The 26,688-nt window shown below is 50.2% G+C and overlaps 1 protein-coding gene across 7 annotated transcripts in view; it reads right to left on the bottom strand.

The window, feature by feature from the left end:
• Positions 1 to 20,496: 20,496 nt before the first annotated feature.
• The window catches only part of COL6A3 (collagen type VI alpha 3 chain), a 58,270-nt gene continuing 52,078 nt past the window's right edge, over positions 20,497 to 26,688 (bottom strand). For 6 of the 7 annotated variants that reach the window (XM_040069725.1, XM_040069726.1, XM_040069728.1 and 3 more), the window contains 5 exons: positions 26,349 to 26,423; positions 24,618 to 24,797; positions 24,449 to 24,502; positions 21,414 to 21,584; positions 20,497 to 21,281 (listed from right to left, as the gene is read on the bottom strand). In XM_040069725.1, coding sequence (XP_039925659.1) covers positions 21,241 to 21,281; positions 21,414 to 21,584; positions 24,449 to 24,502; positions 24,618 to 24,797; positions 26,349 to 26,423 — 521 coding nt within the window. In that variant the 3' untranslated portion in view covers positions 20,497 to 21,240. The remainder of the gene's footprint in view (positions 21,282 to 21,413; positions 21,585 to 24,448; positions 24,503 to 24,617; positions 24,798 to 26,348; positions 26,424 to 26,688) is intronic. The other variant, XM_040069727.1, reaches the window with a different exon arrangement.

Genomic DNA, 26,688 nt, shown 5'->3' with positions numbered 1-26,688 from the left:
TTTCTTAGGTTAAAACATGATTTCTGACTAGAGCCAGAGGTGTTTAATCCGAGGAGGAGGTGAGGGCTTGCACAGGATGTCAGCTGGCCAGGGCTGTCTTTACCCAAGGAACCTCTGTTTCTGAGATCTTCTGCGTTTTGTTGGGGTTTTCTTTCTCCCCAGAGAGAAATCTGTGCTACTGCTTTCTTTTGCACATGGCCCAGTGCTTTGAGCTGACTTTCCACCCCCCTCTTCACATAACTGAGATGTTGCCAGCATGCAAAATATCATATCTTGAAGGAAAGTCGTGCCCCAGACACTTTATATGTCACACACTCGTCCCTGGGTGTGGGAAGCCTTTCCTGATGCTGTCACACCCTTTTTCCCCAGAATGAGGAACCAGAGGTAAGGATGGCTGAAAATCTCATTTCAGATGGCCCACCCAGCCCTGTGGTTTGTCTCTGCACCTCTTGTCATTCAACACCCTTGAGCTGCTTGTCGGGGTGGGGACCACCAGCAGTGACAGAGAGATGTGTCCATCTCATGGAAAATATCATTTTCATGTGGCCACAAGCCCAGGGCAGTCACTGCTCCCTGCCACTTCCTTCTCTCAGTGTCCAGAAGTGACCTTGTAGAGGCCATTTACAGGTTTTTCAGGCCTCCAGAAATGCAAGAACTTTAGCCAAAAGATCTCTCTTTCTCTCCCAAGTCTTGTATGTAACTGAAATACCTTGGCACAGGCACTGTGGCCCTCAGCCTGGCAAAGTCTGTGTTGTGTGCAAGATTCTGGGTGCCCTGAAACCTCAGTCCCAATGTTCCCATGTAACCTGAACTTATGATTTCAGGTTATGAGTCAGGAAAGCTTGAACTGAGGGAAGCCCGTGGTATTCTTCAGGGGATGAAAAGGAGTAGGTTGGAAAACCCTGACCCCAGCCTATTAAATATCCACTTGATGATGGGAAGGGAGAACATGGGATAGATTCTGCCGGGACTTTCTCTCTTCTTTCCGCTCCTTTGGCTCTGTGCCTTTTGCCAGCAATTTCCATGGCAGGCATTCTGGCGACATTCCTGTCAAATTCCCCCCTTGGCTCACAGACATGATCATCAGACTCACTGGGCAAAAATCTTGCCCTGGTTTGGCTCAGCACCTAACTGGTCACTGTTCCCAGTCCCTGCATGGATTTCCATGCCCACAGCTGCCTGTGGCTTTTGCGGATTTCCAAGCAGCCCTGTGAACCAGCCGCATCCCCATGTCCAAGGGGCTTCCCTTTCCTCCAAATGACTCATGGCCTACGTAGATAAAAGGCCCTTTCTTCCAGAAGGCTCCCAAAGACATTGCAGATGTTGCAAAAAAAAAAAAAAAAAAAAAAAAAAAAAAAAAAAAAAAAAAAAGAGGGGGGGCAAAATTTTCCTGGAAATTACACTATTGTTGGGATAAAATGCAAAATATTGCAAAGTGAGATTTGTCTTCCCCAGGGAATGGCAGGCTGGCTCAAGTATGCATTCCTCCCACCTATCTTTGGAAAGACTGACTCACCCTCTGGGGCTGCTTCTTCTTTCTATTTCCCTCAGTTGCAGGATCCTGCACATGTAGCTTAGCTGGGCATTTAACTTCCAGGATCTTTGAAGGACTCTGTAAAATCTTAAATTCTCTTTTCAGGTTGGAAATGACCACCCTAGCTCCTGGGCAGCTGACTTGTGCTTTAATCATAAAATGAATCACAAAATTATAGATGATTTGGGTTGGAAGGGACCCCAAGGCCCATCCCATCCCACCCCCTGCCATAGGCAGGGACAGCTTCCACTGTCCCAGGCTGCTCCAAGTCCCATCCAGCCTGGCCTTGGACATTTCCAGGGATCCAGGGGCAGCCGCAGCTTCTCTGGGCACCCTGTGCCAGGGCCTCAGCACCCTCACAGGGAAGCATTTCTTCAGTAATGTAGTAAATAGAGTAAAACATGCAAAGCTTCTTGTTTTAAGCCAGGCACAATTATCTGGGCACTCACAAACGACATTTGCAAATTTGGGGTTAATGTATCTGAAATCAGAGTTTGGATTTAAAGATCAGTTCTTTGTGCTGAGTGAGAGAAGACTGATTTTATTAAAGATACTTTTTGCATGGTCTTTCATATTTCTCTGACTGCACATCCCCGCTGACTTAAAGAACAGCCCTCACCACAAGCTATTACATCATGAACTTGATATCTCTCCCTGGGAAAAGAAACACTTTTTAGGAAAAAAAGCAAATGGAGTACAGGGGGAGAAGAAGGAAGTGTTCAGAGGAGTTCAGAAAGCCTGAGATCCCTCCAGGGTCCCCAGCTGTGCTGTATGTTGTCCCAGCTGACCACCAGATATTTCCGCCCTGCACATTAATGCATTCACAGAGAGATCAAAGCGCCTGCCCTGGGCGTGCTCCGGGCCAAGTGTGGAGGTCCTACCTCCAAACAACCTCCTCCCAGAGCCTTCAGCCCTTTATCCCTCCCTCCTGATCCGCCTGGGGCTGAGCACGGGCACTCTGGAGCTCATTATGGGCAGTGCCTTAAGTGATGGACAATTCTCCCCAAGCTCCATGGTCCCAGTGGCCTGGAAGCCACATCTGCTGTCGGAATATTTCAGGTTATGGAAGCATTTTTCCTTCCATGCTGAGGGGACGAAGCGCAGCACATCTCTGATGGTCCCACCACACCACGTCTCCTGTGATGCCACTCTTCAGAGGTGCCTCTAAAGAGGCACGGGCAGGTGGGTGGCCTTGGGACAGCCCAGCTCATCCAAGGTTAGAAAGCTGGAGGAATCCAGTTCAGAAGGCTCTACCAGCTCTGTTGCCCCACAGGGCTGGTTTGTGGTGCAGCCCAAAATCAAAGCCACATCCTTTACCAGTCAGGAAATGCTTCAAAGCAGTGTTTTACATCTCCATGATATATTTTTCAGAGGATGGTTCTGAAATTATAGAATCACAGATTCGTTTGTGTTGGACGGGACCTTAAAAATCCTCTTGTTCCAAGCCCTGGCCAGGTACACTTTCCACTGGAATCAGCCCTCATATCTTGCCTTTCTAAGTACTCCAAGAAACCATCACTGAGCACAAAGGGACAAGAAGGTCTGCTGAAAACTGAAAGTGCTGGAGACAGTGGAGCGTGTTGTGTTAGGACTCTGTCCCTCATCAGTGCCAAATTGCACAAATCAGTGTTGGCCAGAAGAAGGGAAGTAACAGCTCACTTCCTAACATGGGAACATCCCCAGATGCTGTTCCTGGCTGAGGAATGGGGGCAAGAGCAGCGAGGGGATGGCAGTGGCTGCAGAGCGTCCCTTGCCCCCACAGTGCCCAAGGGAAGGAGAAGGGCGCTGTTTGCCGTCGATCCAACAAGTACCAGGGCACTTTGTACCCTGTAAAATCCCCCTGATGTAACTTTAAACCTAAATAATGTGTCTTCCTTGAAAAGAAGCTGCTGTTTTCTGGGATCCAACCTCTTCTGGTTAGATTCCCTGGGGCTCGAATATTTCAGGCGCGTTGCTAGCACACCAAGTTAAAAGGGGAACTTGTAAAATCCTGCATTTGGGGTTTATTTGTGCAGTTAAGCAGCAGAGGACTGTCCTTCGAAAGGGGACAGCAGTTAAGGTCCATCCGTGCAGTGTGGGGAAAACCTCTGGTAGGTGCCAGTGGAGGGAACCCAAATATACCATGGGACTCCTTACCCTGGGAATGATCCACCATTCCATCCAGAGGGCCATGCAGCCTCTCTCTGCTTGGGATTCTAAGGCTGCAAGTTTGTTTTGGGTTTAGTTTTAACTACACTCCCCATTTAGCCCTGCCCCAAGGCTTTGGGCAGTGTGACCTTCCTGAGACCTGAGGTGCTGCTTGTGTTCTGCTCCCACATTTTTACCTCTTTTTTATTTCTTTTTTTTCCCCTTATGTGGCCACAGCCAGATTGCATCCCAAAGGTTTTTCCAGAAGAGTTATTTAGCCAGATGGCATGTTTGTTTAGCAGTAGCTCTGGACACCAGTTGCTCCCAGATGTGGGGAGCAGTATCTTGCCCACAGATCATCAATCCTGCGGTGTCTGCCTTGCCAGAGCTTGTGGACAGCATCTGTCCTGATGTTGCTTCCAGTGTATCCCAGCATTTTTTTATCCATTTAAGGGCTAGAGATTTGGATTGCTTCTCCTCCCACATGAGTTTCCCCATCGTTTTGACCAGAGCAAGCTCTTGTTTTGCAGTGAACTTCTCCCCACATTCGTTTGTTCCTCCGATCATGACTTGCCCTCTTATTGCTCCAGAATTTTCTCTCTCACTCGTTTTCTTTCCGAAAGATCCTTGATGGTCTCTGTGAACCTCTTCTCGGAGCAAAACTCCTCTCTTTTGTGATGCATCGTACGGAGTTCCATGGCTTGCCCCTGCAGTCTAGCTCAGCTTGGTATTTTATCCGTGTTAGTCCCCCCAGCTCTCACCCACCTCTTACATCTCCTGCAGTCTGACCCTCCACATGGCTCACTGGAGCTTTTCAAGACTTTCAAAGGCATTCAAAAACCAGGGGGTTTTTATACAGAATTGATGAAAATCACATCCAGTCCACAGCTGTCCATGCAGTGGACATTTGCAGCCTTGCCTTCCAGCACAATGACCTGGTCCTGGAGCCGGAGGGGTGGGGAAGGTGTTGGGAAGCCTGAATTTTGCCTGCCCTTGGTCCATGGCAAGACTTCCTTTCAGCCCTCCTTCAGCAGTGACTGGCTCAGATGCTGTCAACAAAGTAGGAGCTTCTACTTCAAAACCAAGGGAAACATTTAATCAGTTTTTCTTTTGCTCTGTTTCTTCTTTCAGAAAAAAGAAAAACAAGGGCGAAAGCCACAGCAGTCACGCATTGTGGAGCTGCCCGCTTTTCACACACAGCTCTGGGATCTTCCCTGAAATCCCAGCTTGTGGGGAGTTTCCAGTCCTTCTGGGGAAGGATTCACAGAGGAGTTTCAGGATGAAACCCCTAACATCCACAGGAATGAGCAGAACAAAGATGACACCAATTTTTCTTTTAAACTCCTCGCAATATCAGGATTTTCCTGAGGTTTGGCTTCTTTTATTTTGTAAGAGCTGAGGCAGAGGTGGAAGCACAGCTTCCCGAGGGACAGTGGCAAGGCTGGAGGAGAAGACCAGAGGGAGATGACATCTCCAGCATCAGCTGCTGCAGGGAGGGAGGATCATTGCCATTTCCTTGATGCAGAGCTCGTGGAAATTGGGAAAACTGGGAAATACTCAATGACACAAACTTCTTTTTAAAGTCCTCAGCTTGTGGGGTTTTCTGATTTGATCACTGGCCTGAAACTTCAGGTTTTTCAAATTGGATGTTCCTTTCACTTAACTGAAAGGGTGGCTGTGTGTCTAATGGGATTCCTGAGCTAATTGTGTCCTTAGCTCGTTAGCTCTGGGCTGGGATTTATTCCCTCAACTGGCTTCGAATGGGGTTGTTTTCATTTCTGTCCTCCTTGGCACAGCATGCACAGAGGCCACAACTAAACTTTTCTGATTTCTGTGCCAGTGCAATCATGTGAGAGGCTCAGGGGATGAAGGAAATGCTGAGGCCTCTCATACGAAATAGGAGGGAGGATGAAAAAGAGCAATCTCAGGCAAAATTTGGGGGACAAAAAGCATCCAGCCTTTCCCAGTACTGGTCAGAGGTAGCAGCAAGAGCAAAGGGTAAATGCAAAGGGGAAAAAAGCACAGTGCAGGCTTGGGAGATTTCAGCAGCAACCAGAAAATTAAGAAAAAAATAAGAAAAGGCTGGCATTGACAGTGAGGTCAGGGACATTACAAAATAGGTATAATTCACTTCTGCATTACTTAGTGATTCTCTAGAGTCCCTGCTCTAAAAACCTGCAGTCAGTGCTTATTAGAAATATCCCTGTCCCTTCCCCCTGGTGATGCTGGGGAATGCCAAGGCATTGAGGCAAACCTGACCTTGCCTGTGAGTACCACATGCTGGCCTTCCTGGGGCTGAGTTCCCCTGAACTCTTCCAGGGACCCTTGGGGGGGAGTGGCTAGAGGAATGTGCCAGTATCCCTTGATGCTGGCCCAGGACCTGCCTTTTGTCCACGTTTTCCTAAAAATCAGTGGAAGGCTTCTAAAAACACCACCCTGGCACTTCTGTGTTAAACCAAGTCCCACCTCTGCATCTTCCCGTGGCCGGGCTCCAGCTGCACTCAGCTCGGGCCACAGCAAACACTGCAGAAAGCTCTGGAATGTGCTGAAAGAAAAGGCAAAACCAGCCAGAAAAAGGCCGATCACCCCCTCCTCTCAGTTTAGTCATGTGATCCCAAAGAGGGACCCCGAAAATCCGTCACTCCAGGCCCTGGCCGGCGTTCTGCCCACTGCCAATCCCTCAGACGAGGAGGCTGAACTGGGGGGAGGTTTCTTGCCGTGCCTAGATGGTCACTGCACCACCAGCAGCACCCTCCGTGCCTCCCACCGTCCATCTCCTGACCCTTGGCTTCCCTTTTGGAATCCACCCAGCTGCCCTTCATTTGGGGAGCTGTGTCCCTCACCGTGATCAAGCTGTGCCATCTTCCCCTCCTTGGTGGCAGAGCTCTGTTGGTCCTGTGGCCCTGCCAGCCAAGGACAGCGTGTCCCCGTGTGCACTTGGGGCTGCACAAACCTGTAACAGCAAACAGTCCCCACCCAAGCTGTCCAAAACTGCTATTTTGGAAGCATGTGGCCAAAAAGTAAATACAGAAATAGAAAAATAAGTTTGAGCTTGCGGATTTTTTTTTTTTTTTTTCTTTTTGTGAGCATTTTGTGCAAGCAAATAAACCACTCAATAACATAATCTCAGCAGCAAAATAAGTGAGAGAAGCAGCTGAGCCATCAAGTGCCTATAAAAGCAGCTTTTAGAGAAGGAGGTGATGCTCTAAAGCAAGGATGTGGCATTGCTGATCTGCACTGGGATGGAGGAGGGCTCCAGCCACCTACCTTTAGTCACTGAGTGACCATCACCTTCCCTGGGGTCTTTATTTTTTACCCTGGTGATGCCAGAACAGGATCAGGCTCCCATGGAAATAAATTTCTTCTTATCCTCGCTGCTGTTTGATGATAGTGGAAGTGAAGGGGCAGCTGCTGGATTTATGGGAAAGCAGGACGATAGGGAGACAGGAGGGAGACTTTGGCTCTCACACAGGATTTGGGGGCAAAGCTGGTGTGTTTCAGCAACACTTGTCAGCCCTGCTTTGTGCCCAGCGAACCTGGAACTGAGCAGCACCCACATGTCTCTGGGCAGGAGCAAGATTTTAATGAATTTTAAATTAATGAAATTTAAATTAAAGAATTTTAAAGACCTTTGCAGGACTGCTGGGCTGTTGCACACCTGGCAACGTTAAAGCTGAGCTGAATCAGTCTGTTCCAGCCACCAGAGAATGCAAACTCAGTTTTGCAGTCGTGTGAAACAGGACCTTTTGCTTGGGTGGGAAGAGAGGTCTGTATCAGGGTGACATTTCGACCTGCAGTGACAGTTTCCAAGCCATGCCATTCCCCAGTGCAGCGTGTTTGGCTTCTTCACCCATCAGTCTGGCCTCGGTAGCACATCCCTGGGGATTGCCTGATTCTTATCTGTGGCTGTGATGGGGAAGGAACTGGGAACTCTCGCTGCCAGCTTGGCATCTCCCTCCTCTCCTCATGGTTTGGGAATTTTCCTGCCCCCATGAGAAGCGTGGCAGTCAGACTTTCACTGATTTTCTCACTTTAAAACTGTTTCATGGAAAAACTTGTTTTTTCCTGTCTGCTAGGGGAGACCTGATCCCGGTTTTCAGCTCTAGGTGGGATCAGAAGTGGGACAGGGGCGTTTCATCCAGCCCAGCACAGTGCCAGCTTCACACCCCAAGTGTCTGCCAGAAAAGTCAGGCTCTCACGCCTGGCTTTGATTTGCTGTAAAATATTGTTTCATCTGAAAAAATGACAGGGAAAGCAGCCAAAGAGCAAAGCTTTGAGGACATGCTTGGAGGCAGCCCCGTGCCACCAGGAGACGGAAGAGGAATTCTGGACAAGCAAAGCCTTCTCCCATGGTAAAGGCCCCAGGGAATCAGAGGGTGCAAACTTAAACTAAAGCTTGAAGTTTCTCCCATATTAAGGTATTATTAGGTTAAGTATTACTAGAAAGTGCAGAGTTTCTTTAAGCCGAGCTTGGGCTGTTTCAAGAAGGTGTTTGGCCAGCCCTGTAAAACACGAGACACCACGTGCTGCAAAAAAAGCTCTCTGCAGAAAATTGTGCTAGTGAAGTAAAGGAAAAAGATACTAATTGGAGGAAATTACTCGAATTTCTGCCTTGGATCAGCCGGTACCAACCCCAGCGTTTCTGGAAAACAGCAGAGCCAAGGGCTTGGAGTGCTGGAGGAGTTGCTGGCTTGTTTCCTGAGGATTAGCCACGTTGGTAGGGCTGCAAGGGAATCAAAGCTCATTTAGCGGGCTGGTTAAGGACTGGGATGGAGTGGGAACACTGTGAGTTAAAAAGACGTGGGGAGAAAGCTGCAAAGTCAAGGGAGGAAGGATGGAAAAGAACTCCAAGAACACTGGGAAGGCCCAGTGCCAGCCTCCCACTTTAGGGTAGGACCAGAAGCCTGCAGGGGAGGCATGGAGAAGCAGCCCCCTACTCCACCCCAAGCTCCCCACAGCACATCTCTGATTCCCACTCTCATGGAAGAGAGCTCCAAACATGCTCGAGTCTCACTCCTCACACATTTTTCAAGATATTAGCAGGGCTGGGTTTTGGGAGGAAGATCTCCTTTTCTACCTTGCCTTGTTCATAAAATCACCCCAGAAAAATCAGGGTGCAGCTGGGCTGTAGCTACACAAGGGGTTGGTTTTTCTCAGGGCCCCTGTGTTGGCATCACCAGTTTTGTTTGCTGGCTCTGGGTGTACAATCCCCCTCCATGGCTGTCCTCCCAGCTGGCTCCCACAGGGAGAGCGCAGATAAAATCCTGTCTTGCAGGTGTCTTCCCAATTCCCAGAAGATGGTTGAGATTTATCCTGAGGTGGGGTGAGGACTGCTGGAGTACCCAGGTAGGGTAGATGGGGTTTTGGTAGTTGAGGTCATGAGAATCACACTTCTGCCAAAACTGTAGAATTTTTCCTGGAAAATGTAATGGTGTTTTTCCCTGGATGGCCTGGCTGTGATGCGGAGAGGTAGAGGATGAGCTGCCCCATAGGCTTTCCCATGGGATGCTGCTCCATGATGCCATTCCAAGTGTGCAGGAACCAGAGCAGACGATGGTGATCTCAGGAGGATTAAACTTGTTGGGGCTGTTGACAAAAGCCTCCTTTTTTTTCCACCAGAGCAGGGACAGCAGCCATAACGTCAACAAGGGACCTCTTCCAAGTTGCATCCATGGCCACAAATCATCCCCTTGTCTTAACCAGCCCAGAGGGAAGGCCAGCCATGCAGGGTCTCTAAAAACACTTGGCTCTCCACTGATGACTTATTTCCTTGCACCCCTCGTTGTCTGAGCTGGTGCTGCTGCTGTTGTTGCCCCCCCACCAGTGAGCAGAGAGGTCCCTGAAATCCAAGAAGTCCCCTTCCTGCCTCTTGGCTCCAGAGATTTCCCTGCTCATCCACGTGCTCAATACCTACAGGGCTCAAAACATTCTTAGGGGCTCAAAAGGCATGAAGCTAAGATGATTTTTCCCCCAATTTGTGGGGTTGGCAAGAGAACTATTTTCAGCAGAGAACAGGCTCCTTTTACCCTGCCCTGGTCCCCATCCCTCTCCTTGTCCCCTCTGGGAGTTGCTGTTGATCCATGTGGACTTGGCATCAAGGTATTTATTTTCTTTTTTCTTTTTCTCTTTTTTCTTTAATTTTTATTTTATTTTATTTTATTTTGTTCTTTTCTTTGTGTAGTCTTTTTCTTTTCTTTTTCTTCTTTCTTTGTTTTGGTTTTGTTTGTTTGTTTGTTTTTCCTTTTTTTTTCCTTTTTCCCTTTTCCCTTTTCCCTTTTCCCTTTTCCCTTTTTCCTTTTCCCTTTTCCCTTTTCCCTTTTCCCTTTTCCCTTTTCCCTTTTCCATTTTTCCTTTTCTCTTTTTCCTTCTTCCTTTCTTTCTTCCCTCTTATTTATTTTCATATCCGTATGCATTTCCCTTTTTTCCTTTTCTTTTTCCCCCTTTCCCTTTTATACGCCTTATTTAAATACATATACATTTTCCTTTCTCCTTTTCTCTCTCTCTCTTTGTTTTTTATCCCTTCCTTTTTTTTCCCCCCGATCCTCCTTTTTCCCGTGCTGCTCTCCCTCCCTGTCCCTTCCCTCCCGGCCGGGCTGGCGACACCCCAGCCATGAGCTCATGCGGGTCCCGGCTGGATCCCGGATCTGCGTGGGAGGCAGGGAGATGCTGCTCAGCCCAGCGCTGGCCACATTTTGGGATCACCGTGGGGGCTGAGCCCGACATCCAAGTGCTGTTTGTGCTGGTGACTCTGGGAAGGGATGGCAAAAGCTGGCTACAGTCTGAGCTTGGGGTCAGTCCCAGCCTCTGGATGGAGGAGTGCAAAGGGATTCTGCTGTCTCGTTTGGGATAGCCATCCCAACCCATTGATGAGTGGCTTTCCAACATATCCGTAAACTTCCGTGATGCTCCTTGGAATAAGTGTGTGCCCATTTCAAAAACGCAAGTACTTATCTCCTCAAACGTGCCCTGATTGAAATTCAGAGGTGCCAGTTGTGCCTCAGAACAAAAGTTCCCACTGGGGCTCTTCCCAGTTCCCACTGGCTGAGGCCAGAGGGGGTGAAACTGCAGTGAGGGACTTGTTGGACCTTCAGGGTGAATCCATGACCTCTGGAGAATATTTGTGGTTCGTGCTGCCCAGTTCTGAGCTTGCCAATCAATGGGAAGTTCATTGCCTGCAAATCCCTGGCAGGAGGGTGGAGTTCTTCTCCCAGAGGGAACAAGGGACAGGACAAGAGGAGGCGGCCTCAAGCTATGCCAGGGGAGGATCAGGAAGAATTTCTTCATGGAAAGGGTGGTCAGGCATTGGAAAGGGGGTCCCAGGGAGATGGTGCATCCCACATCCCTGGAGGTGGCCAAGGAATGCCTGGACGTGGCAGTCGGTGCTCTGGGCTGGGTGACAAGGTGGGGATCAAGGTTGGACTCCATGGTCTTGGAGTTCTTTTCCAACCTTCGTGACTTTTTCCAACCTTAGCGATTCTGTGATTTGCTGCTTGCCCACTGCAGCATTGTCTTTTCCAGCTCTTCCAAAGTCAAACATGGGCTGCTAGCAACATTCCCAGGCCTTTACAGCTGGGAAATAGCAGCAACCTCCTGAGAGAGCTTGATGTCACAAGACCATTCAGCCTGATTTCCAGAGCAGTGGTCTGGATGTGCTTCAAACTTCTGACTGCTTTTTCCAAGCAGCGTTGTTGTTCAGGATTTTTGTCTCTCTTTTTTTCTAGACTCAACCTTCCCCAGCTCTCAGACCTTCTTGTGCAATCGATGTCCCATTGTAGACACGTCTGGGAGAAACGCAGATTTCCTGAGAGTGCTGCCATGGAAATTCCTGAGATTTCTGGTGTGGATGGACACGTAGGGAAGGAGGAGACGGCCATTTAGGAGGTGCATTTCCCACAGAAATAAATCCCTTCTGCTCACCCTCTGCACTCCGCACCTGCCAAAGGGGTTTTCACCCTGTGGTACCCCAGAACCAAGGGAAGGCTCAAACATTCACCGCTGTGCCAACTTTCTGTAGCTACTTTGTGCCTCTGGCAGATTGGGAGCTTGGAAATGTGGCTTGGAGCTCTCCCTGCCTGCTGGAAATACCAAGGGAGCAAAGGCATGATGAAAACCCGGGGAGGTGGTGCATTTTGGCAGTGGGCTTCTCCCATGCTGCTGCTGAGGCTGGGAAAAACTCATCACATCTGCCTGTGGCATGCTCGGAGGAGTTTGGTGGGATGCACAGTTGTGGGGCATGTAGCAAGGGAAATTAGAACGGAATTAGATTATCTTCAAAGTCCCTTCCAACCCAAATCCTTCTGTGATCCTGTGAGTCAGGATGAGCTGCCCCTGCACAGGGAAACCCATCTGGGAAAAGATTTGAGCCCAAGCTGCCTCACGGGCACCCAGGGATCAGCACAGCCCCCTTGGAAAAGCATTCCCTGCCACGGGCTGCCGAAGGAAATGTGCAAGGGGGATGTTCTCCTCCCCATCCTTACGTGACCACCGGCATCAGATGTTCCCAGGATGGGACACAGCTGTAGGGACAATGCACGGGGCTGACCAGAGTACAGCCTGCTCTTTTGCAAGGAGCTTGGCTCCAGACTGCAAGCAAAGCTGCCTTTTTTATTCCCAAAAATAAGATTAGAAAAGGGAGGCAGCCTTCCAGCTGCTGCCTGTTGCAGCATCAGGAGAGGAGGGGTGGAAAGGAAGAGCAGTTTTCAGTCTTCCTGATCCAGCCATGCTCAAATACCTGGAGCAGGGCTGGGGGCTCAAAATGGGGGGCTTTGAATGGAGAGGGGTCAAATGGAGGGGTTAAATACACCTATGGAAAAGTGGGAAAATGCCTGGAGTGGTAAGTGCAGGTATGGAAGTGATAGTTGCTGGTTCTCAAAGAGACAGGGAGACCCAAGGTTGGGAAGGGTCACCATCCCTTTCACTACGCTCACACCCCTTCCCAAGGCAGCTGGGGCAGGAAAATGGGGCAGATGTGGCTTTGGTCAGATCGGGGTGGGGAAAATGCTGAAATTGGGAGGTAACCCTCAAGTCAGAATCATCAAATCACAGAATATCCAGAGTTGAAAGGATCCACAAGGATCGTGGAATCCCACCCCATCACACCAGGCTTCCTTACTCAGCTCCCACTTCCAGGATGGAGCTGGCTTTAATCCCAAACACTTCAGATCTCATTTAGCTCTTCCAAACTTCTGGTATTTTTCTAGTACTAAACAAGGCTTTTGCACTTGGGTGTCAAACCTGGCTCACCTGCCCTGTCCTGCTGGGAAGGAGACAAAAAGGGGCTGCATTGGGAGGATTCTCTGACTTGCCCAACTTCAACAGTCCCACAATGGGAAGAGAATTCTAATTCTCCTTGCTTAGTCAGTGTCATACCCCTGTGTGATGAGCTGTGGCTGTTCTCAGACACCCGGTGTGCTTGTCCATTGTGGTTTCTCAGGGTAACCTTTCCATTTTTAGGTTTCCCATTGCTCAGCTTGCTGCTTTTGGTCCCAGATTGATACCTACAACCCGCAGGCTTTCAAGGTAGGAAGAGGAGGTGCAGCTTCCAGGCTGCTCTGGGGGTGCCCTTCTGCCTTTCTCCCTTTCCATCCTGAGGGAGAAATAGAATTAAATATAATGCCCCTGACATTCTGGGGCCACCTGCATCCATCGCAGAGCCGAGCTGCTTTTTGCGCCCAAGGAAAAAGGATGGAAGGCGAGAAAGCACAGAGAGAAGAAGGAGAATTACGATGCGGGTGGGGATTTTGAGTGGTTATTTTAGAAAAAGCTTTTGGATCTCCGACTTTTTGCTGTGTGTCAAACGGTCAGGTGTTTAATCCAAAATCCACACGTGCATAACTCCAAACACTGGGAATTCAGGGATCTGGATGCTTCACCCAGCAGGCCGTGCAGGGACCTCAGCAGCTGGGACAGGATTTTGGCTTTTCCAAATTCATTTCTCATTTCTAGCAGCTTTAAAAAAAAGCCCCTTGAACTGTGGCAAAATGCAATGCCATGAGATCTGTGGAGCTGTGGGAAAGGTCAGGTTCACCGTATGTAACCCTCCCACGGCAAAACTCCTCTTTTAACACTTTTTACTTAGAAAACCAGTCTTGCCCCCAAAATCACTGGAGCTCCGGGCATAAATATGTGAGCAGTATATTGAACTTGCCTTTCCAAATGGCATTAGTTGAAGCTCTCAGCTGCTGGACAGTGAGAGGTAATGCTGTCACCCCAGATTTACCATCAGTAAAAGGATGTTCTAAGGGCTGGAGCAGGGAAGCAGTAGGGGAGCCTGGAATCCAAACGCTACAGAGGAGCAGCCACAGTGCTCCACTTATTTCCAAAAGGCTGTGTCATGGCCTCTGCAATATTCCAGTCAATCTAATGCAATGCTCATTTTTTTTCATTAACCTCCAACGCAACCTCCCCATCTGCTGAATTAATCACTGCTGGAGTATTTTAGAAATAACAAACTACTGATTCTGTCCCTAACAACCTCCTTTTTTTTTTTTTTTTTTTTTTTTCTTCAGGCCTTTCAGTTCCACATTAATTCATTGACCATGCTCTTGCAGAGCCCATTTGTAAGGCATAAATATAATATATATATATAAACTCACACACACGTCAATAATTTCTGCCTTTATTCAACAGCAATGGCTGATTTGGCCTTTGCACACTAGGACACTCCCATTTCAGAGGAGATCCCCAGCACACTGAGGTGCTTTCATCCCAGGTTTGGAAACTAATTTTCACTGAGAGCTGGATGTTATTCCTAGAGTGCTTCCCTGGCTGCAAGGCATGGAGCTATGAGTTTGGAAATCAGAGAATTATAGAACGGTTCAGGTTGGAAGGGACCTTAAAGATCATCTTGGTTCCATCCTGTTCCATGGGCAGGGACACCTTCCACTGTCCCAGGCTGCTCCAAGCCCCAGTGTCCAACCTGGCCTTGGACACTTCCAGGGATCCAGGGACAGCCAAAGCTTCTCTGGGCACCCTGTGCCAGGGCCTCACCCCCCTCACAGGGGAGAATTTCTTCCTAACACCTAATGAAAATCTAACATTTTTCAGTTTGAACTCTTTAATGTCATTTTGAAGCCATTCCCCCTTGTCCTGTCACGCCAGGCCCTTGTAGAAAGTTTTTCTCCATGTTTCCTGTAGGCTCCCTTCAGGTACTGGACAGCCACAATTAGGTCACCTCAAAGGCTCCTCCAGGCTGAACAATCCAAATTCTTGCAGCCTTTCCTCACAGCAAAGGAAAGGCTGAATCCCATCAGCCTTTGCTCCATCCCTCTGGAGCATCTCTGTGGCCCTCCTCTGGACTGACTCCAACAGCTCCATGTCCTGGGGACCCCAGAGCTGGACACAGACCTCCCCATTTTGTGGCTTTCCCCAGCGGAGCCTTCCCAAGAGCTTTTCCTCACAGGTGTCCCAGGGATCACCAGGCAGCGCCCATCCCTCTCTCACATCCCTCTCTCTTGCCTCTTGCTGCCTGGTGGGGAAAAATCTCAGAGGAAGGATGGCTGAACCTCCTGCCCTTCCAGCCCCGGGGAGCACGGTGCAAGGCTCATCCTCAACCCCCTGCCCGGGTTATATCTTTATAAAATCAGGATTTATGGAGCAGCACAGTGAGGTCATCGCAGCCGGACGCGCTTTTATTTTGGCGCGGTCGCCGCGGCAACGGAGGCAGAAACAAAACACGGAGTTGAACGCAGCGAAGTTTCCTGGCTGCTGGAGCTCATTTTTCTCTCTATGAGCTGGCTCTGGGAGGCAGCAGAGCGGCCGCGTATGGAAACTCAAACGTCTTTCCCTCTCCCCTGTCTGCTCCCCCGTCTCTCTGCGCGGCAATGGAGATAAAGGTTACACATCTGGTTCGGATCTGCTCTGTTTAACCAAAAAAAAAAAAAAAAACAAAAAAACACCCAACACACCACCAAAAAAACCCAACCAAGCCGCGCTCCTGCTGTCCCATAAATCATCCCGCAGCTGGAGCGCACTCCCGGCTCTCGCTGGGGCTGTTTATCCCGCCACGTCTCACTGAGCCGTGGGCTTTGCTTTTGGGAAGGCTGCGCTTCCTGAGAGCTGCCTGCTGCCATTTTGAGTGGGCAAGGCCTGAGAAGTTTAACGTTATCAGGGATTACAGTTTTGGGATTTAAAACCACCCGGGATGCTCAGCTCACAGGAATAGTGCTTGCTTGCAGTGAGCTCCCTGCCAGGTGCTGCTGCCTAGCTCCCTAGCAGTTTTGGCTTTATATTGCTCCAGGATCATCCTTGATCAGTTTCCTGTGAATTTACCTCAAGACCTGGGAAAACTAAATAACTTGTGCCAGCTTCATCAACATCTTTCTAAAAACAAAACAGAAAAAGCAACACCGGTGGGTTGAGCTAAATCTGTTTGACAGGCCGTGCTTTCCTCCTGGGCTCTAAACTCCAGGCAGAACAGACTATGCACAAAAATGGGGTGGTTCTCTTCTCACCCTTCCAAAATGATCTAAACCAAATGAAAGATGCCTGATTTCCAACCTGATGCAAACTCCAGGAAAAATGTGAGACCCATTGTTCTATCCTGCCCCTAGAACACTTATGGGGCTGTAAAACATAGGCAGAAAGCAATGGATCACCTAGAAAATCTAGGAGCTTCCAAATCCCCTTCTTTTACCTTATCATCTCCTTCTTGCTCCAATGACTTTGGGGTTGGGAGTTGCAGTATTTCCACCCCTGGCCAAGGAGATACCCACTCTTCCGTCCCAGTTATCCGAAGATCCTTTGCTGCAGGCTCAGCTGCTCCAAGTTTATCTGCATCTCTGCTCAAGCACTTGGATACAGTCCTAATTTCCAGTAATGCCTGGCGTGGAAGATGTAGTTTTCCTTGAACTCCTGACCTTGCAAATGTCAACACTGGCTGTGTAGGGCATTGCTGGAAAACCAAGGAAGGATCTGGGCAGGTACATCTGAGTGTCTATAGACTTCTAGACTGGCTTCTTTCACTGATGTAATAAATTTAATACTGGCCAATAAAATGTGTCAGAGCCACTTTGCCTCTCCTTGTAAAGGTCTTCCTAAAGGTTGTGATTAAATGCAAAGCTGAAGTATTGAGGGAACCTAACCAAGCATTGAATGATGACACTGTCCTAAATTTAAGGGTCTGGCTTCAATGTTGAACTCTAGGACACAGCCTACTCCTCCTTTTTACAACACTACTGGTACCATAAGTGGTTATGTCTGTGCTCTAGGATTGAACCCTGGAGATCTCACCAGCGTTCTCGTAGCTTTCTGGTCTCCAAGGGCAGCAGAGTCATCTAAAACCCTCTGGATTTCAACTGGAGAAAGTGAGATTTGACAGTGACCATTTGTTTGTCCCAGGGACTGTCCACTATCACTCTTTAAGGAGGAAGTGTGGGTGTAGGAGGGAGTGTAGGATTTTATGGCTTCTTCTGGGTGGCCTGACTGTGAAATGCTCCATGAGGAAATTCCCAGGTAAAATGAGGGCTGGTGGCTCTGCTGATTGTGCTTCACCCATCTCCCTTCAGGACCTGAAGGGACAATACAAGAAAAATGTAGTGACAGGACAAGGGGGAATGAATTCAAGCTGAAAGACAGTAGGTTTAGATTGGATATTAGGGAGAAACTCTTCCCTGTGAGGGTGGTGAGTCCCTGGCACAGGGTGCCCAGAGAAGCTGTGGCTGCCCCTGGATCCCTGGAAGTGTCCAAGGCCAGGCTGGATGGGACTTGGAGCAGCCTGGGACAGTGGAAGGTGTCCCTGCCCATGGCAGGGGGTGGCACTGGAGGGGCTTTACGGTCTCTTCCAACCCCGACCATTCTTGGGTTCTTTCACTGGCACAGAATCAGCGCTCAGATTTGAACACACAGCACTACAGTCAAGGCTCACTTGGACTTTTTATGCAGGTCCCCGAGGCAGGGTCACCTCAACCTACACCAGCCCTGGGAAGGTTCCCCTGACTCAGTCCTGGAGAACTCCAGAGATTTAGAGCAATTCCGGTGACATTCTTTCATCTCACAACGCGCCCTCAGCTTGAAGGGAAATTCTAGGCTGGAGTCTGGCTTTCATGGCGTGGCCGTTCCCCTCCTGGGCAGGGGTGTAAGACCGAGGCAGTACCTTTTGAACCAAGGCCAGGGGCATTTTTGTTGCAGGAGGGTGATGCCTACCAGAAGAAATCCTGCTTAAAGGGGGGTCTGAGGCCGCCCCAAAAGCAGCAGGGCGTGGATCTCGGGGCTCCCCGGCGGCAGCCGGGAGCGGAGCGCGTGGCTCGGGCCAGGCCGGGCTATTTTTATTCCCGGTCTGGTCCCGCAGCCACGCTGGCAGATGCGCTCCCAGCTGCAGATGACTTCCATGTGCAGCCCCTGGCGGCCGCTGGCCGCGGGCCCGGGGCGTAACGCGCTTCCTTACAAGGCTCGGGAGGCGCCGGCAGCGCCCCGGGGATGGGAGGGGACGAGGGGGTGAGGGGATGAGGGGATGAGGGGATGAGGGGGATGAGGGGGTGAGGGGATGAGGAGATGAGGGGATGAGGGGGTGAGGGTATGAGGGGATGAGGGGGTGAGGGGATGAGGGGGTGAGGGGATGAGGGGGATGAGGGGGGGAATGAGGGGATGAGGGGGTGAGGGGATGAGGGGATGAGGGGATGAGGGGATGAGGGGGTGAGGGGGATGAGGGGGTGAGGGGATGAGGGGGTGAGGGGGTGACGGGATGAGGAGATGAGGGGATGAGGGGGTGAGGGGGATGAGGGGATGAGGGGGTGAGGGGGTGACGGGATGAGGAGATGAGGGGATGAGGGGATGAGGGGGATGAGGGGGTGAGGGGGTGAGGGGGTGAGGGGATGAGGGGATGAGGAGATGAGGGGATGAGGGGGATGAGGGGGTGAGGGGGATGAGGGGATGAGGGGATGAGAGGATGAGGGGATGAGGGGGTGAGGGGGTGAGGGGGTGAGGGGGTGAGGGGGATGAGGGGGTGAGGGGGTGAGGGGAGAGGCGGATGAGAGGATGAGGGGATGAGGGGGTGAGGGGATGAGGGGGTGAGGGGATGAGGAGATGAGGGGGTGAGGGGATGAGGAGATGAAGGGGTGAGGGGATGAGGGGATGAGGGGCCCCTTCCCCAGCTCCATTCTCGGGATGGATGCTGCTGCGCCCTGGCACCATGGAGGGATGCACGGGCCATGGAAAGCAGCTTTCCCGGGAAACGGAGACGGGGCAGGCATTGGGAAGAACCTCTCCGGCGCTGCAGAGGGGTGGGAGGGCGGAGGGAAGGATCACTTTAACCTACGTGCAGCTTTTAAACCCCGTGCGAGCAGAAAAGCGGGGCTCGGCCACGCCCGGGGCACGGAGGTGCAGGGCGGGCTCCTGAGTCCCTCGGAGCCGCTGCAGGAGCCGGTTACAACAATAAATAAATAAACATTTACCCGTTCCCTTCTTTTTCTGATGCAGCCCTTGCGGTGCGCTCGGGGAAGGTGCCAAACAAGCAGCGCAGCTTCCCCGGCTCTGCTGCCACGGCTGCTTGGCTCGCCCGCAGCTGAGCTGTCCCCTGTCCCCTGTCCCCACGCAAATGGCTCGGTGCTGCTGACGGGAAGTTCTGGGATCCGGGCTGCTCCTCGTGCCAAGGGCGGCATGCCCGAGCTGTGAATCCCCAGGAGGACAAAGCCCAGAGCAGCCCTGCGAGCTCCTCCTGTGCCCCGGACAAGTCAGGGCGAGGCCCTTGGCACCCTGCGGATCGCGTGCAGAACTCAACAGGGAGCTGAGGTGTCAGACTTATTTTAGATTTAATTTAATCTTGCAAATGGTGTTGTGGAGGGCAAATCCTCCTCCTGGGAGGTGCTGCCAAAGGCGTCGCTGCTGTGTGTGCAGCACACACGGAACATCTCCCGTCGTGGCCCATGGGGACGCCTGAAGTGCTCCAGAAGGCAGCAGGACAGCACCAGGTGGCCTTCTCCTCCTGCCAGTCCCACCCCCACCCATGGAAGAACACCTGGATGAGCCCTGAATTGCAAGGATCTCCTTTCCAAGATTTAACTAATCCAACCCAGTTCTCCAGAAGGCAATGCCCTCTGCCAGTTCTTCCCTCACCAATGCCCAGATTTTGGTGTTCCAGCTGCCCTCTCCATGGCACGTGCCTGCAAGGCTCCATTTTTCTTTCCAGGCACCTCCAGCTGGCCATGGGAAGCGTTATCAAGCCCTGCCTGTGGACAGCCACAGAGACAGAGGGAAGCTGAGGCTGTCAGCCCCACAGCCCAGAGCTGGTCTGTGCCCTGGGGTGGCCACTTTCATCTGATTTGTGCTTTCAGGGGGGATTTTTGAAGGGGCAGGGAAATGTGCATTGTTAATGGGAATTTTATATTCCTTGGATGAGCTCAGAGGAGGACAGGAGGGATAAAAATCGTGGCTGTGGAAAGTGAAGGAGACAGATGAAAATACTTATTATGAGGTCATTGAGTCACACAGGTTGGAAAGGACACCCAGGACTGGCTGAGGCCAAGTTGCTCCATGCCATGTCCAGTTGAGTTTAAATTCCTTCAGGATGGAGATTTTACAACCAGGACATCTCTTTTTCCACCTTTTTTCCAAGCTGGAAATCTCCAGGTTGCCAGCAGCCCCTGGGTGCTGTGCTCTTGCATACCCTTACTACATCTATCCTCCCTCTGAGGAACAGTGGGATTCCCCACCCCAAGTAATTGCTTTCCAGACCCTGGAAAATTATTCCATTGATACCCACAATTTGGCTTTAACAAAGACAAACCCATGAGTTTCTCAAAACCTCCATTAGACTTTATTTTAAAGTTCTTTGTATAGACTTCCTGACACAGAATCCACAATAAAAATAAAACCCCCCTCCCTCCCACTGCTCCCCCCTCCCCAGATTGTTTTGCTTTGTACTTTATAAAACATACAACATCAGAGGAATGCCCGAGGCATCCTACACCACAATTTAAAGATTTGTTAACTGAGGCCTTGGTCCCAGCAGTGCATTTGCATTCGGAAACTTTGCTTCCTTTTCCTTGCTAGTTCGGTTGGCCACATGTGGTACAAATGCATACAAGAGATCTAGTCTGAGATCGAATCCAGCAAAAGAAGGGGAAAAAAAATAAAAGAGGAAGAGTGAAAATGGAATCACTTGTTTCTCAGAATCAGCTGCTCTCTTACACAAAGGCTTCCCCTGTAAAATTACACTCAATTATGAGAAGGATAAAAGCAAGCAAGTAACAAGTTGCAGTGAAATAATTATGATTTTTTTTTTCTTTTTTTTTTTTTCTTTTTTTGACTCATATTTATGGTGCCTTAGATAGGCAGATGGCCAGAATTGGGAGAGGCCGGAAAGGCTAATTTAGAGTCATGTTGAGAGACAATAACAATCTGCACTTAGGTAAATATTTGGCAATGTTGAAGCTATACAATATAACCTGGGCACATGTAGCACTCAGTCCACAAAACAGTTTAGCACCATATTGATAGGTCATGCAGCAAAACCCTCTCCTCGGGGCTTGCTTGGGAGTTAAAGCATGAAATATTACAGTGCAAGGTCGTCTATACCCTTAGCTTCTATAGGGGCAAGGTGGCAAAGGTGACGCTGTCTCAGAGGTGTCGGCCAGCCCCCGGCTCTATGTCCCTATCGTCGTCACCACGCCGGGGTTGATGGCACCTGGTGGAGAAGGAAGGAATAAATAAGGGTTTGATGCAGGATATGGAGGGAAGATAGAACAAGGTAATTGCCAGGAGTCCAACCCCGTGCAGCAGAGCGGGAATGCCAGGGGTTTGGCAGAGTCCCTCTTACCGGGGATGCAGAGTTTTTCACATTCTTTCTGTGTGTTGAACCTGTTCTCGTTGCCGCCGCAGCCACCGTACCAGAAGCGGGCACAGCTCTTGGTCTTGGGGTCGTAGTACCACTTCAGCACAAAGTTCCTGCAGGTGCCCTCCTCCTTCTGCAGCCGGCAGATATCCATGACTGTGGAAAAAAGCGGGAGCAGAGGTAGTCAGCAGCGCTCCTGGGTGAAGCGCAGCCTTTTCTGAGTGTATCTGCAGGGCAGGGCTGGAATGCAAGCTGAGAAAGGGCATCCACAGCACAGACTGTGCACACCTCCTGTGACTTAATCCCATCTCTTTCTTAGCAAGAACCTCTTTCCCTGGAGGTCACCAACCCGGCTGCACAGGTTTGTTTCATGTTGCTGCTGTGCATCCGGGAGCAGTGAAGGAAGAGTGTTGCATGGCAGTGGTTGTCTGCAAATCCCTTGGATCTGTAGGAAATGAGCTGGCAGGTCTCAGGACTGGGGGAGGGCTGGCTGGGCTGCAAGGGAAGAAGTACTGGCACCACTAAAATGAATGACTTCCTCTGAAAAGAGAAATCTTCCATGTGAAGGAACTCCTGGGTCCACCACACACTGCACGTGGCATCTTGCATCCTGTGCTGGGTGAGCGGGGAGCAAAACAAAGCGTTTGGATGTGGCAAAATGAAACTGCCAAATAATTTTTAAAAAATAAAATTAAAGAGATATCCACTATCAGCCACTGATTTGCCATCAGGTCACACAACTCCCTTCACACAGGGATGCAGAAGGAGCCATGCCGCCTCTGCTCAGCACAGCGTAAACGCCACAGATGAGGGAGAGTCAGAAATCAGCACTGACCTCCCAGTTCAGCTTCGCTTTTGTGCTCCTACAGCCAAAAGCTTCCCCATGCCTTCAGCAGACTCTTTGCCTTTTCTATATTCAGTTTGTTTCTTTTTTCAAAGCGCATCTCCCTTTCCCCCACCTTCCAAAACACTGAAATCCATCAGATGTGAGCACAGGAATTACTCTACCCCAAACCCTGCATAGGAATCAAATCCTAAACACTAAGCAAAACAGAAGAATTTATTTTGCATATATAACCTAATGTTCCCCTATTTCAGTCTGAAATTAAACAAAATCTTAACCAAAAATTTCCAAGAATTGATTGATGGAGAGCAAGAATTAGGGAGTTAAAATGTGTTTTAAGCTGTAGCAGGTTGAAAAGATGGGGAGAGACAGGGTTGTAAGTTATCCCATGGAGAAAATGTGCCTGGGCTCCTCAGTTACACTTAGAGTTATGTTTGTCATGGTAAAAAAGTTAATAACATTGGAAAAAACTAAACAAACAAACCCATAGGATCATTAAGGTTGGAAAAGTCCTCTAAGACCCTTGAGCCCAACCATTACCCCAGCACTGCCAACCCCATGCCTCAAGTTCCACATCTACACATGAAAAATTATATAAAAAGTTCATAATTAAAGGGGAACACAGCATTTAAAAGGCTTCAAAAGGGAAGTGGGTCTGGTGCCTGGCTTTGCACCCAAAGTGCCTTAAGGTTTGGGAGCTCAACTCATTTCTCAGTGTTGCAACAGCTATGGGCTGAACGCAGAACCTGAGCCACCACCCAGCACCTTAAAAGCTGAGCTGCACTGAACTCCTGTGTCCATTTTCCATGTGGATTCAAGCTCTGGCTTTGCAGAAAATGGAAAGGGAGTAAAGTGAGCAGAGCACAGCGAGCAGAGACCTGAACATCCCTCCAGGGCCCCTCGACTGCTTTTCTTGGCTCTGTGTCCAGGGCAGAGCAGTGCCAAGTTGATGAAATATCGCTTTAGCCTCAGAAGCAGTTGCTGGAAACATCATCAAGGCATGTGACAATGATCAGAAGGGGCTGGCCTGTGGGACCGGGCTAGCAGAAACACACGTCCTCCGGAGAAAAGCTCATCAGGGAGGCTTCCCTGCTCTCTGAGGGTAGAATCCTGCTCTGGAATGAAGCTGCAGGTTCCTGCACAAGCCCTGTGCTGCTTCCTCCAGCAGCATAGTGTTCAGACTACAGCCAGAGGATCCATGATGCCCATTTGCATCCCCAAAGCACCCTGAAACCCCCTTTTGCTGCCCCAGACATCTCTGTGGCTGATAGCAGCCACCTCCTCCTTGCCTCCACATCTCTGCAGGGCTGCCAGTGAGAAAAATTCCCAAGCGTGATTTAAGGATCCTAGAATAAACCTAAGAAAGTCAAATGAGGTGGAGGGGTTGGTAATTTGCCTTTTCAAACCCTGTCATGCCACTGCAAGGACTAAAGCCCTGCCTTTAAGTACCAGAGCTGTCTTCACTCCTTGGTTTCCCTCCCAGCTCCACAAAGGGCCCTGAAACACCTCTGGGAGGGGAAGGCTGTTCTTATGAGGATTTTCTGGGCTCTGTTCCCATCCCAACCCCTTGCTGAACCAACACAGGTGATTTCAAACCTCTTCTCCCTTCCCAGCTCTTGAAGAGGTTTGCAAACACCACCCCTTAACCTCAGAAACTCCTTGAGGAGAGGAGAGCATCAGCATTTTCCTGTGGGCTCCTCCCTCAACCTTGACTTTTATCTTTTGATGATGAAGGAAAATGTCTCCATGGAACACCCGAGCCCCATGGCGTCACTTTCCATCAGGTGTTTTGGTTACAGGCAGCAAAATGTTGGGAATTCTCTGTATTTCAGCAGGGATGTGGCACTTTTTGGTCACACAGAGATAACACAAGCCAGTCTGGGACGGTGCCACACTCCAGTTCAGCAGCCCTAGGTCCCTCATGAAAGCCAGTGGGCTTTGCCACTCAGGTGGGGCCAACACAACACATCCCAGTGGGACAACACACATGCAAAGTGACTTGCTCATGCAAAGCAGATGGAAGGGCATGGTCCTGTGAAGGAGCAAGTGAAAACTAAGTCTGTGCTACTTTTGGTCTGGGGTTGGACAGGCTCGGATGCATGCTGTGAAATGGTCAAGGTGAAAGAATGGGTTTGCTTTGTTTGTGATGATTAAATTTTTTTGGGGGGCATGTTACCTGATGATAAACTTTTCTCAAGGGGTGGCTGCTGCATGGCTTTCTCATCCGCTGCTGGAGGAGGAAAAAGTGCACGGGTTTGGATTTTAAACGGCGTTTTCTCTCTGATCCAAACATCATTTGACAATAGCACAAAATGCAAAAGGGTGAATCCTCATGGGGTACTTACATGGCTTTAAGCATTTGTTATTGCACTCAGCTTCGGTCTCAAATCTATTGGCATTACCTCCACAGCCACCATACCAACCCTGGCTGCAGAACTTGTGTTTGGAGTCAAAGAACCACACAATCTGATAGTCCTTGCACTGCATGCCCATGTCAAAGTCCAGCAAGCAAGGGTCTGGCCAATCTGCACGGCAAAAGGTGCAAAGGTTAAGTGACTCTGAGAGGGTTAAAAGCTGAAAAAGCAAAGAGATTGAAAAGAGAAAAAAAAGGGAAACTAAAGCCTGGTTCAGAACTGGCGGCATTTCTCTCTCATGTGTTTTGTCTTGCTTTGCTGGATGCAAACCTTCCACAGCCTCCAGCTTACCTCTTCTTGCTCTTGGTTTTGTCCAAGATCCAAACCCAAAATCCTTGGAGCAACACAGTGGGAACCCCTTACTCCCCACTCAGGGTGCACTCAGGACTGAGCCCTCACACAAATCCCCCGCTCTCTTTTCAAGGCTCTTTGTCTTGGCAGTAACTGGTAGTCCTTATGTGTGTTTATCTCTAAAAGCAAGTATATGTGAAGGCTCAATGAAGACTTAAACATGTGCTCCTTTCCTCCCCCCAAAATGATAATTTAGGTCCAAATCTCAGAGTTTTTATTAGCTATGCTGGCCCATCCATGCTACTGTACCTATGTAAGGAGGGCAGAGTGTGGGCTTTCCTCCAAGGTCTCTCAGAAGATTTACACATGGGTGTCTTCCATGAACTAGAGGAGGCTCAGCCAAACCCATCCCCAATTCCCTGCCCTCTTTTGAGTCTTTATCCTGTTGAAAGCCTTTGGGTTAGCATCCCAGGGGAATGCTCCCCCCAGATTGCTGGCTGCCATAAATCCTCAGACAGAGGTGTTTGCTGCAAGTGGGTGGGTGAAAGGAGCTGTGACGGAGCGGTGTGTGTGGAAGTGCAGAGCAAGCACGCAGCACATCCTTTTTCCCTGGAGCAGGAGAAACCCACACACCTGGTATCCCAAGGGCTGGCACCAAGGGGTTAAACAAGGGGTTAAATAAAGCCACCACGGGGTGCTTGTCACCTGGTGGGAACAAGGCTTCTGAGGGTGTCAGGGAGAGGGGCCAAATGAGCGGGAGCACATGGGAAGGGAAGGATGATGGGCCATGCAGGAAGGAGAAATTAATTGGTCCAGCACAAAGCTTTGGTCCCTCTGCTGCACAAAGCTCCAGTGGTGCCACCAGCTAGGCATGAATGAGACCTGCGCTCATCCCACTCAACACCAGCAGCCAGAGCTCAACAGCAGCTCCACAACTCCTGGCTGAACACACTGAGCTGCAGCATCTCCCCATGCTCTCAGACCACTTTGTGAAGAAAATGAGCCACAGCGCAAGCAAAATGTTTAAAGGAAAGCATGGAGCGATGATTCAGGGATGGGTTTTGGATGACAGATCCACTGTCGGTGTGCCTGCAGCGGTTGTGCTGCTTGATGAAGTCTGAGAGCCCTTCCAGGTCCTTGGAGGAGGGGTTGTGACACTGAGTTTGACAGCACTGATGTGATGAGCCTGATGCCACCCGAAGCGATGAAAAAAGGCAGAGACCCCAGTGGAGGGCTCACACCCGTGCAGCCAAGGATATCACCAAGGCCACGATCAGCTGGCTCTGCAAAGCCAAGGACTGGCAGATCCTTTGGTGTTAGTGGGACTGTGAGAGCCCCTGGCCCAGCAATCCCCCCGTGGCCCACACTCACCATTCTCGGGCCCTTCCAGTGGCTCAGCATTGAGCATCATGTTGGCCAGGGACACCTGGGACTGTGCCGGGGTCTCTGTGGAGGAGAGGCAGAGGGTCAGTCGAGGGGGAGGGCAGCAGCAGCAGCACCCTCAGTGCAGCCATAAACAAACTCCCTGGCCCCAGCTGCAGCACAGGGATCTGGATCTGTTTAGCCACACACACACACACACACACACACACACACACACACACACACACACACACACACACACACGTGAGAAATGTTGATTGGCGGCAGCTGATGGGATGAGTAATCCCCAACCACCCAGCTGTGCCAGAGAGGGATCGCCTTCTGTCCC

Source organism: Hirundo rustica, chromosome 7 (assembly GCF_015227805.2).
Source record: "Hirundo rustica isolate bHirRus1 chromosome 7, bHirRus1.pri.v3, whole genome shotgun sequence".
Taxonomy (NCBI): domain Eukaryota; kingdom Metazoa; phylum Chordata; class Aves; order Passeriformes; family Hirundinidae; genus Hirundo; species Hirundo rustica.
Note: the sequence above shows the minus strand (reverse complement) of the source record. Positions and strands in the feature narration are given on the sequence as shown.